Raw genomic sequence first — 20,106 nt, 5'->3', positions numbered from 1 at the left:
ATAACCTTGCTCTTATTCACATTTACTCTTAACTTTCTTCTTTCACACACTTTACCAAACGCAGTCACCAGCTTCTGCAGTTTCTCACATGAATCAGCCACCAGCGCTGTATCATCAGCGAACAACAACTGACTCACTTCCCAAGCTCTCTCATCCACAACAGACTTCATACTTGCCCCTCTTTCCAAAACTCTTGCATTCACCTCCCTAACAACCCCATCCATAAACAAATTAAACAACCATGGAGACATCACACACCCCTGCCGCAAACCTACATTCACTGAGAACCAATCACTTTCCTCTCTTCCTACACGTACACATGCCTTACATCCTCGATACAAACTTTTCACTGCTTCTAACAACTTGCCTCCCACACCATATATTCTTAATACCTTCCACAGAGCATCTCTATCAACTCTATCATATGCCTTCTCCAGATCCATAAATGCTACATACAAATCCATTTGCTTTTCTAAGTATTTCTCACATACATTCTTCAAAGCAAACACCTGATCCACACATCCTCTACCACTTCTGAAACCACACTGCTCTTCCCCCAATCTGATGCTCTGTACATGCCTTCACCCTCTCAATCAATACCCTCCCATATAATTTACCAGGAATACTCAACAAACTTATACCTCTGTAATTTGAGCACTCACTCTTATCCCCTTTGCCTTTGTACAATGGCACTATGCACGCATTCCACCAATCCTCAGGCACCTCACCATGAATCATATATACATTAAATAACCTTACCAACCAGTCAATAATACAATCTCCCCATTTTTTAATAAATTCCACTGCAATACCATCCAAACCTGCTGCCTTGCTGGCTTTTATCTTCCGCAAAGCTTTTACTACCTCTTCTCTGTTTACCAAATCATTTTCCCTAACCCTCTCACTTTGCACACCACCTCGACCAAAACACCCTATATCTGCCACTCTATCATCAAACACATTCAACAAACCTTCAAAATACTCACTCCATCTCCTTCTCATATCACCACTACTTGTTATCACCTCCCCATTTGCGCCCTTCACTGAAGTACCCATTTGCTCCCTTGTCTTACGCACTTTATTTACCTCCTTCCAGAACATCTTTTTATTCTCCCTAAAATTTAATGATACTCTCTCACCTCAACTCTCATTTGCCCTCTTTTTCACCTCTTGCACCTTTCTCTTGACCTCCTGTCTCTTTCTTTTATACATCTCCCACTCAAATGCATTTTTTCCCTGCAAAAATCATCCAAATGCCTCTCTCTTCTCTTTAACTAATAATCTTACTTCTTCATCCCACCACTCACTACCCTTTCTAATCAACCCACCTCCCACTCTTCTCATGCCATAAGCATCTTTTGCGCAATCCATCACTGATTCCCTAAATACATCCCATTCCTCCCCCAATCCCCTTACTTCCATTGTTCTCACCTTCAATTCTGTACTCACTCTCTCCTGGTACTTCCTCACACAAGTCTCTTTCCCAAGCTCACTTACTCTCACCACCCTCTTCACCCCAACATATATATATATATATATATATATATATATATATATATATATATATATATATATATATATATATATATATAAATATATATAATATATATATATATTTTTTTTTTCTTTTTTTTTTCATACTATTCGCCATCTCCCGCATCAGCGAGGTAGCGTTAAGAACAGAGGACTGAGCCTTTGAGGGAAATCCTCACTTGGCCCCCTTCTCTGTTCCTTCTTTTGGAAAATCAAAAACGAGAGGAGAGGATTTCCAGCCCCCCTTCCCTCCCTTTTAGTCGCCTTTTACGACAGGCAGGGGATACGTGGGAAGTATTCTTTCTCCCCTATCTCCAAGGATATTCCAACTTCATATCCAGTGTATATATCACTCAGGAACCTCATCACATTCTACTCCCTTCCCTTATATGTCATTATACACTCTGTGAAGAGAGAGAGAGAGAGAGAGAGAGAGAGAGAGAGAGAGAGAGAGAGAGAGAGAGAGAGAGAGAGAGAGAGAGAGAGAGAGCCCATGTGTGCGGGTGTGTGTGTACCCATGCGTGTGTGCATGCATGTGTGTGTGTGGAATTGCCAATTGTAATTCTCTATTTTTACTGCACAGATGGAGTTTTACACTTATGGGGCACCATCTCTTGAATGTTCTCTACTACCATGCAACTTCTTAAATTTCTGTATCCTATCTGCATTAACCTCATCTTCTGTCACTGGATTCCATTCATCCACCACTCCTTTACCAAATAATACACCTTCACATCTTTCTCAACAAGCATACAGAAATTTATGAAGCATGACTGAGAATGTTATAACTATTGGGCCCCAAGAGTGTAGAACTAATTCCCCATACAGTACAAATTGGTAATCAAAAACAGGTAATTACCCACTGTCTGAAGGCAGCAACTGAGCAAGATCAGAAAAGAGAGCAGCAATATTCAAATGGTCTACTGTTTCTACAAACCTTTGGTGCAAGTGAGGTGAGAGAGTATTCATTCGTTGGGTCCACAGATGCAGTACTTCTTAAAAGTATTACTAGGGATTTAGGTACAGGCTGAACTGGAGGGACTGTGCCAATGTTCAATAAACTCCATGTACCAGAGACATGATCAAAAACTCGCTTATTCTTCGCACGGACAATCACTCCAATTAGCATATGGGCTCTGTGTTCCTCAAACCCAGGACCATCCAGGGGAAGGAGAACTTGTGGAATGGGTTGATGGGATGCAAGTGGCACAACATAGAAGTCCTTCACTGACTTTTCACAATTTCCAATAACTGCATACCTTTTCTTAGAGGATAAGTATGAATACAGAGCTATGTAAGACACCTTCTCCTCTTCATTTGCTGGTTGGAAACGAACCACAAGGATCTCTTTAGAACCACTTTTCTTCATCTGTGCGATATAATTCCAAACTGTGTCTGGAGCAATATATATATATACATTTTCCTTATTTATTTCTTTTGCTTTGTCGCTGTCTCCTGCGTTAGCGAGGTAGCGCAAGGAAACAGACGAAAGAATGGCCCAACCCACCCACATACACATGTATATACATACACGTCCACACACGCAAATATACATACCTATACATCTCAACGTATACATATATATATGCACACAGTCATATACATATATACACATGTACATAATTCATACTGTCTGCCTTTATTCATTCCCATCACCACCCCGCCACACATGGAATAACAACCCCCTCCCCCTCATGTGCGCGAGGTAGTGCTAGGAAAAGACAACAAAGGCCACATTCGTTCACACTCAGTCTCTAGCTGTCATGTAATAATGCAACGAAACCATAGCTCCCTTTCCACATCCAGGCACCACAGAACTCTCCGTGGTTTACCCCAGACGCTTCACATTCCCTGGTTCAATCCATTGACAGCATGTCGACCCCAGTATACCACATCGTTCCAATTCACTCTATTCCTTGCACGCCTTTCACCCTCCTGCATGTTTAGGCCCCGATCACTCAAAATCTTTTTCACTCCATCTTTCCACCTCTAATTTGGTCTCCCACTTCTCCTCATTCCCTCCACCTCTGACACATATATCCTCTTGGTCAATCTTTCCTCACTCATTCTCTCCATGTGACCAAACCATTTCAAAACACCCTCTTCTGCTCTCTCAACCATTCTCTTTATATTTCCACACATCTCTCTTACCCTTACATTACTTACTCGATCAAACCACCTCATACCACATATTGTCCTCAAACATCTCATTTCCAGCACATCCATCCTCCTGCGCACAGCCCTATCCATAGCCCACGCCTCGCAACCATACAACATTGTTTGAACCACTATTCCTTCAAACATACCCATTTTTGCTTTGTGAGATAATGTTCTCAACTTCCAAACATTCCTCAAGGCTCCCAGAATTTTTGCCCCCTCCCCCACCCTATGATTCACTTCCGCTTCCATGGTTCCATCCGCTGCCAAATCCACTCCCAGATAGCTAAAACACTTTACTTCCTCCAGTTTTTCTCCATTCAAACTTACCTCCCAATTGACTTGTCCCTCAACCCTACTGAACCTAATAACCTTGCTCTTATTTACTCTCAGCTTTCTTCTTTCACACACTTTACCAAACTCAGTTACCAGCTTCTGCAGTTTCTCACATGAATCAGCCACCAACAACTGACTTACTTCCCAAGCTCTCTCATCCACAACAGACTGCATACTTGCCCCTCTTTCCAAAACTTGCATTCACCTCCCTAACAACCCCATCCATAAACAAGTCAAACAACCATGGAGACATCACACACCCCTGCCGCAAACCTACATTCACTGAGAACTAAACACTTTCCTCTCTTCCTACACGTGCACATGCCTTACAGCCTAGATAAAAACTTTTCACTGCTTCTAACAACTTGCCTCCCACACCATATATTCTTAATACCTTCCACAGAGCTTCTCTATCAACTCTATCATATGCCTTCTCCAGATCCATAAATACTACAGACAAATCCATTTGCTTTTCTAAGTATTTCTCACTTACATTCTTCAAAGCAAACACCTGATCCACACATCCTCTATCACTTCTGAAACCACACTGCTCTTCCCCAATCTGATGCTCTGTACATGCCTTAACCCTCTCAATCAATACCCTCCCATATAATTTCCCAGGAATACTCAACAAACTTATACAAACTCAACAAACTTTTATCCCCTTTGCCTTTGTACATTGGCACTATGCAAGTATTCCACCAATCCTCAGGCACCTCACCATGAATCATATGTACATTAAATAACCTTACCAACCAGTCAACAATACAGTCTCCCCATTTTTTAATAAATTCCACTGCAATACCATCCAAACCCACCGCCTTGCCAGCTTTCATCTTCCGCTAAGCTTTCACTACCTCTTCTCTGTTTACAAAATCATTTTCCCTAACCCTCTCAATTTGCACACCACCTCGACCAAAACACCCTATATCTGCCACTCTATCACCAAACACATTCAACAAACCTTCGAAACACTCACTCCATCTGCTTCTCACATCACCACTACTTGTTATCACCTCCCCATTAGCCCCTTCACTGAAGTTCCCATTGATTCCCTTGTCTTATGCACTTTATTTACCTCCTTCCAGAACATCTTTTTATTCTCCCTAAAATTTAATGATACTCTCTCACCCAAACGCTCTTCTGCCCTCCTTTTCACCTCTTGCACCTTTCTCTTAACCTTCTGCCTCTTTCTTTTATACATCTCCCACTCATTTGCATTATTTCCCTGCAAAAAGCGTCCAAATGCCTCTCTCTTCTCTTTCACTAATAATATTACTTCTTCATCCAACCACTCACTATCCTTTCTAATCTGCCCACTTCCCACGCTTCTCATGAAACAAGCATCTTTTCCGCAAGCCATCACTGCTACCGCAAATACATCCCATTCCTCCTCAACTCCCCTTACCTCCTTTGTTCTCGCCTTTTTCCATTCTGTACTCAGTCTCTCCTGGTACTTTCTCACACAAGTCTCCTTCCCAAGCTCACTTACTCTCACCAATCTCTTCACCCCAACATTCTCTCTTCTTTTCTGGAAACCTCTACAAATCTTCACCTTCGCCTCCATAAGATAATGATCAGACATCCCTCCAGTTGCACCTCTCAGCACATTAACTTCCAAAAGTCTCTCTTTCACGCACCTATCAATTGACACCTAATCCAATAACGCTCTCTGGCCATCTCTCCTACTTACATACGTATATTTATGTACATCTCTCTTTTTAAACCAGGTATTCCCAATCACCAGTCCTTTTTCAGCACATAAATCTACAAGCTCTTCACCATTTCCATTTACAACACTTAACACCCCATGTACACCAATCATTGCCTCAACTGCCACATTACTCACCTTTGCATTCAAATAACCCATCAATATAACCCGGTCTCGTGCCTCAAAACTACTAACACACCCATTCAGCTGCTCCCAAATCACTTGCCTCTCATGATCTGTCTTCTCATGCCCAGGTGCATATGCACCAATAATCACCCATCTCTCTCCATCCACTTTCAGTTTTACCCATATCAATCTAGAGTTTACTTTCCTACATTCTATCACATACTATCACCACTCCTGTTCCAGGAGTAGTGCTACTCCTTCCCTTGCTCTTGTCCTCTCACTAACCCCAAACTTTACTCCCAAGACATTCCCAAACCACTCTTCCCCTTTACCTTTGAGCTTCGTTTCACTCAGAGCCAAAACATCCAGGTTCCTTTCCTCAAACATACTACCTATCTATCCTTTTTTCTCATCTTGGTTACATCCACACACATTTAGACACCCCAATCTGAGCCTTCGAGGAGAATGAGCACTCCCCGCGTGACTCCTTCTGTTTCCCCTTTTAGAAAGTTAAAATACAAGGAGGGGAGGGTTTCCAGCCCCCCCCCTCCCGTCCCCTTTAGTCGCCTTTTACGACATGTGAGGAATGCGTGGGAAGTATTCTTTCTCCCCATCCCCAGTAGGGTTGAGGGACAAGTCAATTGCGAGGTAAGTTTGAATGGAGAAAACTGGAGGAAGTGAAGTGTTTTAGATATCTGGGAGTGGATTTGGCAGCGGATGGAACCATGGAAGCGGAAGCGAATCATTAGGTGGGGAGGGGGCGAAAGTTCTGGGAGTGTTGAACAATGTATGGAAGTCGAGAACATTATCTCGGAAAGCAAAAATGGGTATGTTGGAAGGAATAGTGGTTCCAACAATGTTATATGGTTGCAAGGCATGGGCTATAGATAGAGTTGTGCAGAGGAGGGTGGATGAGCTGGAAATGAGATGTTTGAGGACAATATGTGGTGTGAGGTGGTTTGATCGAGTAAGTTACAATAGGGTAAGAGAGATGTGTGGTAATAAAAAGAGTGAGGTTGAGAGAGCAGAAGAGGGTGGTTTGAAATGGTTTGGTCACATGGAGAGATTGAGTGAGGAAAGATTAACCAAGATGATATATGTGTCAGAGGTGGAGGGAACGAGGAGAAGTGGGAGACCAAATTGGAGGTGGAAAAATAAAGTGAAAAAGATTTTGAGTGATCGGGGCCTGAACATGCAGGAGGGTGAAAGGCATGCAAGGAATAGAGTGAATTGGAATGATGTGGTATACCGGGGTTGATGTGCTGTCAAGGGATTGAACCAGGGCAAGTGAAGCGTCTGGGGTAAACCATGGAAAGTTCTGTGGGGCCTGGATGTGGAAAGGGAGCTGTGGTTTCGGTGCATTATTACATGACAGCTAGAGACTGAGTGTGAATGAATGTGGCCTTTGTTGTCTTTTCCTAGCACTACTTCGCGCACATGAGGGGGGAGGGGGTTGTTATACTCATGTGTGGCGGAGTGGTGATGAGAATGAATAAAGGCAGACAGTATGAATTATATACGTGTATATATGTATATGTCTGTGCGTGTATACATATGTATACATCGAGATGTATAGGTATGTATATTTGCGTGTGTGAACGTGTATGTATATACATGTGTATGTGGGCGGGTTGGGTCATTCTTTCGTCTGTTTCCTAGCAGTACCTCGCTAACGCGGGAGACAGCGACAAAGCAAAATAAATGAATAAATACATATATATATGTATTTATATAAGGTATAAGTTTGTTGAGGCATAAGTTTGTTGAGTATTCCTGGTAAATTATATGGGAGGGTATTGATTGAGAGGGTGAAGGCATGTACAGAGCATCAGATTGGGGAAGAGCAGTGTGGTTTCAGAAGTGGTAGAGGATGTGTGGATCAGGTGTTTGCTTTGAAGAATGTATGTGAGAAATACTTAGAAAAGCAAATGGATTTGTATGTAGCATTTATGGATCTGGAGAAGGCATATGATAGAGTTGATAGAGATGCTCTGTGGAAGGTATTAAGAATATATGGTGTGGGAGGAAAGTTGTTAGAAGCAGTGAAAAGTTTTTATCGAGGATGTAAGGCATGTGTACGTGTAGGAAGAGAGGAAAGTGATTGGTTCTCAGTGAATGTAGGTTTGCGGCAGGGGTGTGTGATGTCTCCATGGTTGTTTAATTTGTTTATGGATGGGGTTGTTAGGGAGGTAAATGCAAGAGTTTTGGAAAGAGGGGCAAGTATGAAGTCTGTTGGGGATGAGAGAGCTTGGGAAGTGAGTCAGTTGTTGTTCGCTGATGATACAGCGCTGGTGGCTGATTCATGTGAGAAACTGCAGAAGCTGGTGACTGAGTTTGGTAAAGTGTGTGAAAGAAGAAGGTTAAGAGTAAATGTGAATAAGAGCAAGGTTATTAGGTACAGTAGGGTTGAGGGTCAAGTCAATTGGGAGGTGAGTTTGAATGGAGAAAAACTGAAAGAAGTGAAGTGTTTTAGATATCTGGGAGTGGATCTGGCAGCGGATGGAACCATGGAAGCGGAAGTGGATCATAGGGTGGGGGAGGGGGCGAAAATTCTGGGGGCCTTGAAGAATGTGTGGAAGTCGAGAACATTATCTCGGAAAGCAAAAATGGGTATGTTTGAAGGAATAGTGGTTCCAACAATGTTGTATGGTTGCGAGGCGTGGGCTATGGATAGAGCTGTGCGCAGGAGGATGGATGTGCTGGAAATGAGATGTTTGAGGACAATGTGTGGTGTGAGGTGGTTTGATCGAGTGAGTAACGTAAGGGTAAGAGAGATGTGTGGAAATAAAAAGAGCGTGGTTGAGAGAGCAGAAGAGGGTGTTTTGAAGTGGTTTGGTCACATGGAGAGAATGAGTGAGGAAAGATTGACCAAGAGGATATATGTGTCGGAGGTGGAGGGAACGAGGAGAAGAGGGAGACCAAATTGGAGGTGGAAAGATGGAGTGAAAAAGATTTTGCGTGATCGGGGCCTGAACATGCAGGAGGGTGTAAGGAGGGCAAGGAATAGAGTGAATTGGAGCGATGTGGTATACCGGGGTTGACGTGCTGTCAGTGGATTGAATCAAGGCATGTGAAGCGTCTGGGGTAAACCATGGAAAGCTGTGTAGATATGTATATTTGCGTGTGTGGACGTATGTATATACATGTGTATGGGGGGGGGGTTGGGCCATTTCTTTCGTCTGTTTCCTTGCGCTACCTCGCAAACGCGGGAGACAGCGACAAAGTATAATAAAATAAATATAAAATAACATATATATATATATATATATATATATATATATATATATATATATATATATATATATATATATATATATATATGTGTAAGTTTTGGAAGGAGGTAAATAAAGTGCATAAGACAAGGGAGCAAATGGGAACTTCAGTGAAGGGGGCTAATGGGGAGGTGATAACAAGTAGTGGTGATGCGAGAAGGAGATGGAGTGAGTATTCTGAAGGTTTATTGAATGTGTTTGATGATAAGAGTGGAAGATATAGGGTGTTTTGGTCAAGGTGGTGTGCAACGTGAGAGGGTTAGGGAAAATGATTTGGTAAATAGAGAAGAGGTAGTAAAAGCTTTGCGGAAGATGAAAGCTGGCAAGGCGGCGGGTTTGGATGGTATTGCAGTGGCATTTATTAAAAAAGGGGGTGACTGTGTTGTTGACTGGTTGGTAAGGTTATTCAATGTATGTATCACTCATGGTGAGGTGCCTGAGGATTGGCAGAATGCTTGCATAGTGCCATTGTACAAAGGTGAAGGGGATAAAAGTGAGTGCTCAAATTACAGAGGGATGAGTTTGTTGAGTATTCCTGGGAAATTATAAGGGAGGGTATTGTTTGAGAGGGTGAAGGCATGTACAGAGCATCAGATTGGGGAAGAGCAGTGTGGTTTCAGAAGTGGTAGAGGATGTGTGGATCAGGTGTTTGCTTTGAAGAATGTATGTGAGAAATACTTAGAAAAGCAAATGGATTTGTATGTAGCATTAATGGATCTGGAGAAGACATATGATAAGAGTTGATAGAGATGCTCTGTTGAAGGTATTAAGAATATATGGTGAGGGAGGCAAGTTGTTAGAAGCTGTGAAATGTTTTTATCGAGGATGTAAGGCATGTGTACGAGTAGGAAGGCAGGAAAGTGACTGGTTCTCAGTGAATGTAGGTTTGCGGCAGGGGTGTGTGATGTCTCCATGGTTGTTTTATTTGTTTATGGATGGGGTTGTTAGGGAGGTGAATGCAAGAGTTTTGGAAAGAGGGGCAAGTATGCAGTCTGTTGTGGATGAAAGATCTTGGGAAGTGAGTCAGTTATAGTTCGCTGATGATACAGCGCTGGTGGCTGATTCATGTGAGAAACTGCAGAAGCTGGTGACTGAGTTTGGTAAAGTGTGTGAAAGAAGAAAGTTGAGAGTAAATGTGAATAAGAGCAAGGTTATTAGGTACAGTAGGGTTGAGGGACAAGTCAATTGGGAGGTACATTCGAATGGAGAAAAACTGGAGGAAGTAAACTGTTTTAGATATCTGGGAGTGGATTTGGCAGCGGATGGAACCATGGAAGCGGAAGTGAGTCATCAGGTGGGGGAGGGGGCAAAATTTCTGGGAGCATTGAAAAACGTGGAAGACGAGAACGTTATCTCGGAAAGCAAAAATGAGTATGTTTGAAGGAATAGTGGTTCCGACAATGTTATATGGTTGTGAGGCGTGGGCTATAGATAAAGTTGTGCAGAGGAGGGTGGATGTGTTGTAGATGAGATGTTTGAGGACAATATATTGTGTGAGGTGGTTTGATCGAGTAAGTAATGAAAGGGTAAGAGAGATGTGTGGTAATAAAAAGAACATGCAGGAGGGTGAAAGGTGTGCAAGGAATACAGTGAATTGGAACGATGTGGTATACCAGGGTCGATGAGTTGTCAATGGATTGAACCAGGGCATGTGAAGCGTCTGGGGTAAACCATGGAAAGTTCTGTGGGGCCTGGATGTGGAAAGGGAGCTGTGGTTTCGGTGCATTACACATGACAGCTAGAGACTGAGTGCGAACAAATGTGGCCCTTGTTTTCTTTTCCTAGTACTACCTTACGTACATGCAGGGGGAGGGGGTTGTCATTTCATGTGTGGCGGGGTGGCGACGGGAAAGAATAAGGGCAGACAGTATGAATTATGTACATGTGTATATATGTTTATGCCTGTGTGTGTATATATATGTATACGTTGAGATGTATAGGTATGTATATGTGCGTGTGTGGACATGTATGTATATACATGTGTATGTGGGTGGGTTGGGCCATTCTTTCATCTGTTTCCTTGCGCTACCTCGCTAACGCAGGAGAAAGCGACAAAGTATATAGAAAAAATGAATCTATATCTCAAATAAAACCTAAAACATAAAATATCGTACTGTAACCTTTCAATCAAAACACAGCATCATAGGTGGAAACTGAAAACCTGCAGTTGTTTGTTGTTGTTTAACAGCAGATACAGATATTCTTTTGATGCTTCTGTGCTGATTAGTAATCCTAAACCTATTATCTTTTCATTATATTAATGGTATTTCATACTTTTTTTGCTGTTAGGTACTTATAAGTGAATCAGTGTAAGAAAATGATAGCTTATCAGTAGCATATAAATTCAGAGTCAGGAATGAGGGTGATGCCAAACAACCACAGATATTCCATATGGGCGGCTGATATTGTGACACCTTAGCTTTCTGATGGTTCAGTGTTACACAAACTTTCTTTCATGCATAAAATCATTAAAAATATTGTATAAATTACCTTCAGGCTATACGTATATGGTGTACATGAAACATAAATAAATTTTGTGTTTAGACTTGGATCCCATCCCCAAGATATCTCATTATGAATATGCAAATATTCCAAAATTCTAAACACTTCTAGTCCCAGGCATTTTGGATTAGGGATACTCAACCTGTACTTGGAAAGCAGCTGCATCTCATGATTATTGCATGGCTGTTGGCAACTCAAAGGTGGTGCCATTTTGATAAGTTTCTTTTCCTACACCTTGAAACTAGAAATCTCTACCTTATTATGTCTTCCCAACAGCTATGACCTGGCACATTCTAAATGACAGGTTGTTCTATTCCTCCAAAATTCTTAAAATACTTCCCATTGTCTCTTCTTTTCCACTTCCATTATGCCTCCACTAATTTCAGTTATGGCCCAGCCTTGATACAGAGTTTTGTTCATAAGTGAAGCCTCCAATATATAAAAAAAAATAACAATAATCATACAACACGTCAAAACTGCTTCACGGGATTAAAACATAAAACAAGTAATTAAAAATGCAGAAATATATTGTATATTCGGATATGCAGAACAAAAACTGAACTGGCACAACATGAAGCTGTCTAAAAGAGGCAACACAAGAATGTCTTTTATTCAATACCAAATGAAGTATACTGAATAAGGGCCAACAAGATACAAGAAACATTTGTCATAATTACCATAACTCATTTCCTTCATAAGCATTTGCCCTGATCCTGGAGTGTCTCCCTTTTTCTCTTATTTTGTTGCTTGTTTACCCAAAATACATATAATCAAATCAATCTTGGTCATCATCTCAAGATTGGGCCGTACATCACGTTATTCTCCCGGCCGCATATATAAGATTCCTAGCCACATGTGGCTGAAAAGAATGAGGGTTGCAGACCCCTGATTAAGATGGTCAACACTGGGAGAGCATCTGGCTCATCTCTCATGACTTTCAGAACAACATCCAGTAATGTCAAAACTTTTCAAAATCATCCCCCACTTCTATTCACTTTAAGACCTTATCTAATCAGTGTTCATGTGATTCAATTTGTACTTTGTATCAAAATAACATATATAACAAATGCACAGTTCTATATTGAGGACTAACTTATTTTGCTTTCCATGAGAGAAAATTTAATATAACAAATACTTGAGTTTGATCCTAAGAAATGTGACAAATTTTTTTGTGAAGTTCTTATAAAAATTTGCGTATAACTGTTTTGTTTAGAGTCATCCTTTCCAAGAACACATGCCTGATGCCAAAGGAGGCACCCTGTACTGAATATTACTCAAAGTAAACATACAAAGAAAATACTGGCGAACATTTGCATTCCTGCATAAAAAACAGAAACCAATGGTTGCAAACAATACTTGAACTCTATATTTCCATCTTCAAAAATGTGTGAATAATCAACATTTCAGTCTTAATTCAAGATAAATGGTAATCCTTCATTAGCAAAACCAAATGTATCAATATCAATTTTAGGATTGAAGAAAGGAGCCATCAAGAGAGTTATACTGAAACACATTAAATCAACTTACTTGTCCTTGGAGTTTTCTGAAAACAGTTGGCCAGAAATGTCGAGGGACTCCTGATGATTCCAGCTGAATTTTATGTTGTTCAACAAATCTTTTTTCCAGTCCATTAAAGTCATCCATTATGTTGTCAAATATTCTTTAACTGAGAAAATAAAGGTCCCTAACTTGTTTCTGTCTGTGCAACACAAGATTTCTCCTTGACTACTCAGTAGATATGGTCCCTGGCTAAAGGCCTTATGCTCACTCAACACACAGGCCTTTAGTTATAAGCTTGCTGAAAGTCTGTGGAAGATATGAAAGTTAAATTAACATAATCATAGCAATCTCTTTTTAAGTTAGGCTTATTTTACAATAATACCTTGATGAACATGAATCTGATGTTATGATTCATTATCAACCTTTAACCTCCCTGAGTTTGTTCCCTTCCCCTATCATACAGATTAAGAAATTCAGAGATTTTCAGGTTTAATAAGTGTTTATTTTCAATGAAATAAAAGATATTTATATTACAATAAAGAAAAACCATGTTAGAGTACGTTTGGGCCACTAACATCCTTCTGAAACTGTGTAAAAGTTCTTTGTCAGTGAGAAGCATTAAAGATAGCTGCTGGCAGGTGCTAGATACATACACCATGTAGGCTATCACCCTGCTAGATACATACACCATGTAGGCTATCACCCTGCTTATTTCAACTTTTGTTCATTTTGTATTCTTCTTCATCACAGAATGAACTACTTTCTTTTATAACCCAAATGTTTTATAATCTTGCCCTCTCACTAACCCTTGACTTTACTCCCAAGACATTCCCAAACCACTTTTCCCCTTTATCCTTGAGCTTCGTTTCACTCAGAGCCAAAACATCCAGGTTCTTCTCATCAAACATACTACCTATCTCTCCTTTTTTTCTCATCTTGGTTACATCCACACACATTTAGACACCCCAATCTGAGCCTTCGAGGAGGATGAGCACTCCCCGCATGACTCCTTCTTCTGTTTTCCCTTTTAGAAAGTTAAAATATGAGGGGAGGGTTTCTAGCACCCGCTCCAGTCCCCTTTAGTCACCTTCTACGACACGTGAGGAACGCATGAGAAGTATTCTTTCTCCCCTATCCCCAGGGATATTGAGAGGACAAGAACAAGGGAAAGAGTAGCACTACTCCTGAAACAGGAGTGGTGGGAGTATGTGATAGAGTGTAAGAAAGTAAACTCTAGATTGATATGGATAAAACTGAAAGTGGATGGAGAGAGATGGGTGATTATTGGTGCATATGCACTTGGGCATGAGAAGAAAGATCATGAGAGGCAAGTGTTTTGGGAGCAGCTGAGTGAGTGTGATAGTAGTTTTGATGCACGAGACCAGGTTATAGTGATGGGTGATTTGAATGTAAAGGTGAGTAATGTGGCAGTTGAGGGAATAACTGGTGTACATGGGGTGTTCAGTGTTGTAAATGGAAATGGTGAAGAGCTTGTATATTCATGTGCTGAAAAAGGACTGATGATTGGGAATACCTGGTTTAATAAAAGAGGTATACATAAGTATGCATATATAAGTAGGAGAGATGGCCAGAAAGCATTACTGGATTAGGTGTTAATTGATTGGCGTGCGAAAGAGAGACTTTTGGATGTTAATGTACTGAGAGGTGCAACTGGAGGGATGTCTGATCATTACCTTGTAGAGAAGAAGGTGAAGATTTGTAGAGGTTTTCAGTAAAGAAGAGAGAATGTTGGGGTGAAGAGAGTGGTGAGAGTAAGTGAGCTTGGGAAGGAGACTTGTGTGAGACTGAGCATAGAATGGAAAATGGTGAGAACAAAGGACGTAAGGGGAGTGGGGGAGGAATGATGTATTTAGGGAAGCAGTGATGACTTGCGCAAAAGATGCTTGTGGCATGAGAAGAGTGGGAGGTGGGCAGATTAGAAAGGGCAGTGAGTGGTGGGATGAAGAAGTAAGATTATTAGTGAAAGAGAAGAGAGAGGCATTTGGATGATTTTTGCAGGGAAATAATGCAAATGAGTGGGAGATGTATAAAAGAAAGAGGCAGAAAGTCAAGAGAAAGGTGCAAGAGGTGAAAAATAGGGCAAATGAGAGTTGGGATGAGAGAGTATCATTAAATTTTAGGGAGAATAAAAAGATGTTTTGGAAGGAGGTAAATAAAGTGTGCAAGACAAGAGAACAAATGGGAACATCAGTGAAGGGGGCTAATGGGGAGGTGATAACAAGTAGTGGTGATGTGAGAAGGAGATGGAGTGAGTATTTTGAAGGTTTGTTGAATGTGTTTGATGATAGAGTGGCAGATATAGGGTGTTTTGGTCGAGGTGGCGTGCAAAGTGAGAGGGTTAGGGAGAATGATTTGGTAAACAGAGAAGAGGTAGTAAAAGCTTTACGGAAGATGAAAGTCGGCAAGGCAGCAGGTTTGGATGGTATTGCAGTGGAATTTATTAAAAAAGGGGGTGACTGTATTGTTGACTGGTTGGTAAGGTTATTCAATGTATGTATGACTCATGGTGAGGTGCCTGAGGATTGGCGGAAAGCTTGCACAGTGCCATTGTACAAAGGCAAAGGGAATAAAAGTGAGTGCTCAAATTACAGAGGTATAAGTTTGTTGAGTATTCCTGGGAAATTATATGGGAGGGTATTGATTGAGAGGGGGAAGGCATGTACAGAGCATCAGATTGGGGAAGAGCAGTGTGGTTTCAGAAGTGATAGAGGATGTGAGGATCAGGTGTTTGCTTTAAAGAATGTATGTGAGAAATACTTAGAAAAGCAAATAAATTTGTATGTAGCATTTATGGATATGGAGAAGGCATATGATAGAGTTGATAGAGAAGCTCTATGGAAGGTATTAAGAATATATGGTGTGGGAGGCAAGTTGTTAGAAGCAGTGAAAAGTTTTTATCGAGGATGTAAGGCATGTGTACATGTAGGAAGAGAGGGAAGAGATTGGTTCTCGGGGAATGTAGGTTTGCGGCAGGGGTGTGTGATGTCTCCTTGGTTGTTTAATTTGTTTATGGATGGGGTTGTTAGGGAGGTGAATGCAAGAGTTTTGGAAAGGGGGCAAGTGTACAGTCTGTTGTGGATGAGAGAGCTTGGGAACTGAGTCAGTTGATGTTCGCTGATGATACAGCACTGATAGCTAATTCGTGTGAGAAACTGCAGAAGCTGGTAACTGAGTCTGGTAAAGTGTGTGAAAGAAGAAAGCTGAGAGTAAATGTGAATAAGAGCAAGGTTATTAGGTACAGTAGGGTTGAGGGTCAAGTCAATTGGGAGGTAAGTTTGAATGGAGAAAAACTGGAGGAAGTGAAGTGTTTTAGATATCTGGGAGTGGATTTGGCAGCGGATGGAACCATGAAAGCGGAAGTGAATCATAGGGTGGGGGAGGGGACAAAAGTTCTGCGAGCGTTAAAGAATGTGTGGAAGTTGAGAACGTTATCTTGGAAAGCAAAATGGGTATGTTTGAAGGATTAGTGTTTCCAACAATGATATATGGTTGCGAGGCATGGGCTATAGACAGAGTTGTGCATAGAATGGTGGATGTGCTGGAAATGAGATGTTTGAAGACAATATGTGGTGTGAGGTGGTTTGATCGAGTAAGTAATGAAAAGGTAGGGTAAGAGAGATATGTGGTAATAAAAAGAGTGTGGTTGAGAGAGCAGAAGAGGTCACATGGAGAGAATGAGTGAGGAAAGATTGGCAAAGAGGATATATGTGTCAGAGGTGGAAGGAATGAGGAGAAGTGGGAGACCAAATCGGAAGTGGAGATTGAGTGAAAAAGATTTTGAGTGATCGGTGCCTGAACATGCAGGAGGGTGAAAGGCATGCAATAGAGTGAATTGGAGTGATGTGGTATACAAGGGTCGACGTGCTGTCAATGGATTGGACCAGGGCATGTGAAGCATCTGGGGTATACCATGGAAAGTTCTGTGGTGCCTGGATGTGGAAAGGGAGCTGTGGTTTCATTGCATTATTAAATGGCAGCTAGAGACTGAGTGTGAACGAATGTGGCCTTGTCTTTTCCTTGCGCTATCTCACACACATGCGGGGGGGAGGGGGTTGTTATTTCATGTGTGGCGGGATGGCAATGGGAATGAATAAAGGCAGACAGTATGAATTATGTACATGTGTATATATGTATACGTCTGTGTGTATATATATGTATACGTTGAGATGTATAGGTATGAATATTTGTGTGTGTGGACATGTATGTATATACATGTGTATGTGGGTGGGTTGGGCTATTCTTTTGTCTGTTTTCTTGTGCTACCTCAGTAACGTGGGAGACAGCGACAAAGTAAAATAAATAAATAAATTTTTTTTTTTTTTTTTTATACTTTGTCGCTGTCTCCCGCGTTTGCGAGGTAGCGCAAGGAAACAGACGAAAGAAATGGCCCAACCCCCCCCCCATACACATGTATATACATACGTCCACACACGCAAATATACATACCTACACAGCTTTCCATGGTTTACCCCAGACGCTTCACATGCCCTGATTCAATCCACTGACAGCACGTCAGCCCCGGTATACCACATCGCTCCAATTCACTCTATTCCTTGCCCTCCTTTCACCCTTCTGCATGTTCAGGCCCCGATCACACAAAATCTTTTTCACTCCATCTTTCCACCTCCAATTTGGTCTCCCTCTTCTTGTTCCCTCCACCTCCGACACATATATCCTCTTGGTCAATCTTTCCTCACTCATCCTCTCCATGTGCCCAAACCACTTCAAAACACCCTCTTCTGCTCTCTCAACCACGCTCTTTTTATTTCCACACATCTCTCTTACCCTTACGTTACTCACTCGATCAAACCACCTCACACCACACATTGTCCTCAAACATCTCATTTCCAGCACATCCATCCTCCTGCGCACAACTCTATCCATAGCCCATGCCTCGCAACCATACAACATTGTTGGAACCACTATTCCTTCAAACATACCCACCTTTGCTTTCCGAGATAATGTTCTCGACTTCCACACATTCTTCAAGGCCCCCAGAATTTTCGCCCCCTCCCCCACCCTATGATCCCCTTCCGCTTCCATGGTTCCATCCGCTGCCAGATCCACTCCCAGATATCTAAAACACTTCACTTCCTCCAGTTTTTCTCCATTCAAACTCACCTCCCAATTGACTTGACCCTCAACCCTACTGTACCTAATAACCTTGCTCTTATTCACATTTACTCTTAACTTTCTTCTTCCACACACTTTACCAAACTCAGTCACCAGCTTCTGCAGTTTCACACATGAATCAGCCACCAGTGCTGTGTCATCAGCGAACAACAACTGACTCACTTCCCAAGCTCTCTCATCCCCAACAGACTTCATACTTGCCCCTCTTTCCAAAACTCTTGCATTTACCTCCTAACAACCCCATCCATAAACAAATTAAACAACCATGGAGACATCACACACCCCTGCCGCAAACCTACATTCACTGAGAACCAATCACTTTCCTCTCTTCCTACACGTACACATGCCTTACATCCTCGATAAAAACTTTTCACTGCTTCTAACAACTTTCCTCCCACACCATATATTCTTAATACCTTCCACAGAGCATCTCTATCAACTCTATCATATGCCTTCTCCAGATCCATAAATGCTACATACAAATCCATTTGCTTTTCTAAGTATTTCTCACATACATTCTTCAAAGCAAACACCTGATCCACACATCCTCTACCACTTCTGAAACCACACTGCTCTTCCCCAATCTGATGCTCTGTACATGCCTTCACCCTCTCAATCAATACCCTCACATATAATTTACCAGGAATACTCAACAAACTTATACCTCTGTAATTTGAGCACTCACTCTTATCCCCTTTGCCTTTGTACAATGGCACTATACACGCATTCCGCCAATCTTCAGGCACCTCACCATGAGTCATACATACATTAAATAAGCTTACCAACCAGTCAACAATACAGTCACCCCCTTTTTTAATAAATTCCACTGCAATACCATCCAAACCTGCTGCCTTGCCGGCTTTCATCTTCCGCAAAGCTTTCACTACCTATTCTCTGTTTACCAAATCATTTTCCCTAACCCTCTCACTTTGCACACCACCTCGACCAAAACACCCTATATCTGCCACTCTATCATCAAACACATTCAACAAACCTTCGAAATACTCACTCCATCTCCTTCTCACATCACCACTACTTGTTATCACCTCCCCATTTGCGCCCTTCACTGAAGTTCCCATTTGCTCCCTTGTCTTACGCACTTTATTTACCTCCTTCCAGAACATCTTTTTATTCTCCCTAAAATTTAATGATACTCTCTCACCCCAACTCTCATTTGCCCTTTTTTTCACCTCTTGCACCTTTCTCTTGACCTCCTGTCTCTTTCTTTTATACATCTCCCACTCAATTGCATTTTTTCCCTGCAAAAATCGTCCAAATGCCTCTCTCTTCTCTTTCACTAATACTCTTACTTCTTCATCCCACCACTCACTACCCTTTCTAATCAACCCACCTCCCACTCATCTCATGCCACAAGCATCTTTTGCGCAATCCATCACTGATTCCCTAAATACATCCCATTCCTCCCCCACTCCCCTTACTTCCATTGTTCTCACCTTTTTCCATTCTGTACTCAGTCTCTCCTGGTACTTCCTCACACAGGTCTCCTTCTCAAGCTCACTTACTCTCACCACCCTCTTCACCCCAACATTCACTCTTCTTTTCTGAAAATCCATACAAATCTTCACCTTAGCCTCCACAAGATAATGATCAGACATCCCTCCAGTTGCACCTCTCAGCACATTAACATCCAAAAGTCTCTCTTTCGCATGCCTGTCAATTAACACGTAATCCAATAACGCTCTCTGGCCATCTCTCCTACTTACATAAGTATACTTATGTATATCTCGCTTTTTAAACCAGGTATTCCCAATCATCAGTCCTTTTTCAGCACATAAATCTACAAGCTCTTCACCA

General features: G+C 41.7%; 1 protein-coding gene across 1 annotated transcript in view; it reads right to left on the bottom strand.

The window, feature by feature from the left end:
* The window catches only part of TTLL12 (Tubulin tyrosine ligase-like 12), a 262,539-nt gene that overhangs the window by 220,728 nt on the left and 21,705 nt on the right, over positions 1 to 20,106 (bottom strand). The window contains exon 2 of the mRNA XM_071664989.1: positions 13,165 to 13,443. Within this exon, the coding sequence (XP_071521090.1) occupies positions 13,165 to 13,281 (117 nt within the window). The 5' untranslated portion in view covers positions 13,282 to 13,443. The remainder of the gene's footprint in view (positions 1 to 13,164; positions 13,444 to 20,106) is intronic.

Source organism: Panulirus ornatus, chromosome 9 (assembly GCF_036320965.1).
Source record: "Panulirus ornatus isolate Po-2019 chromosome 9, ASM3632096v1, whole genome shotgun sequence".
NCBI classification, from domain to species: Eukaryota; Metazoa; Arthropoda; class Malacostraca; order Decapoda; family Palinuridae; genus Panulirus; species Panulirus ornatus.
This window is presented reverse-complemented; position numbering and strand designations above follow the sequence as displayed.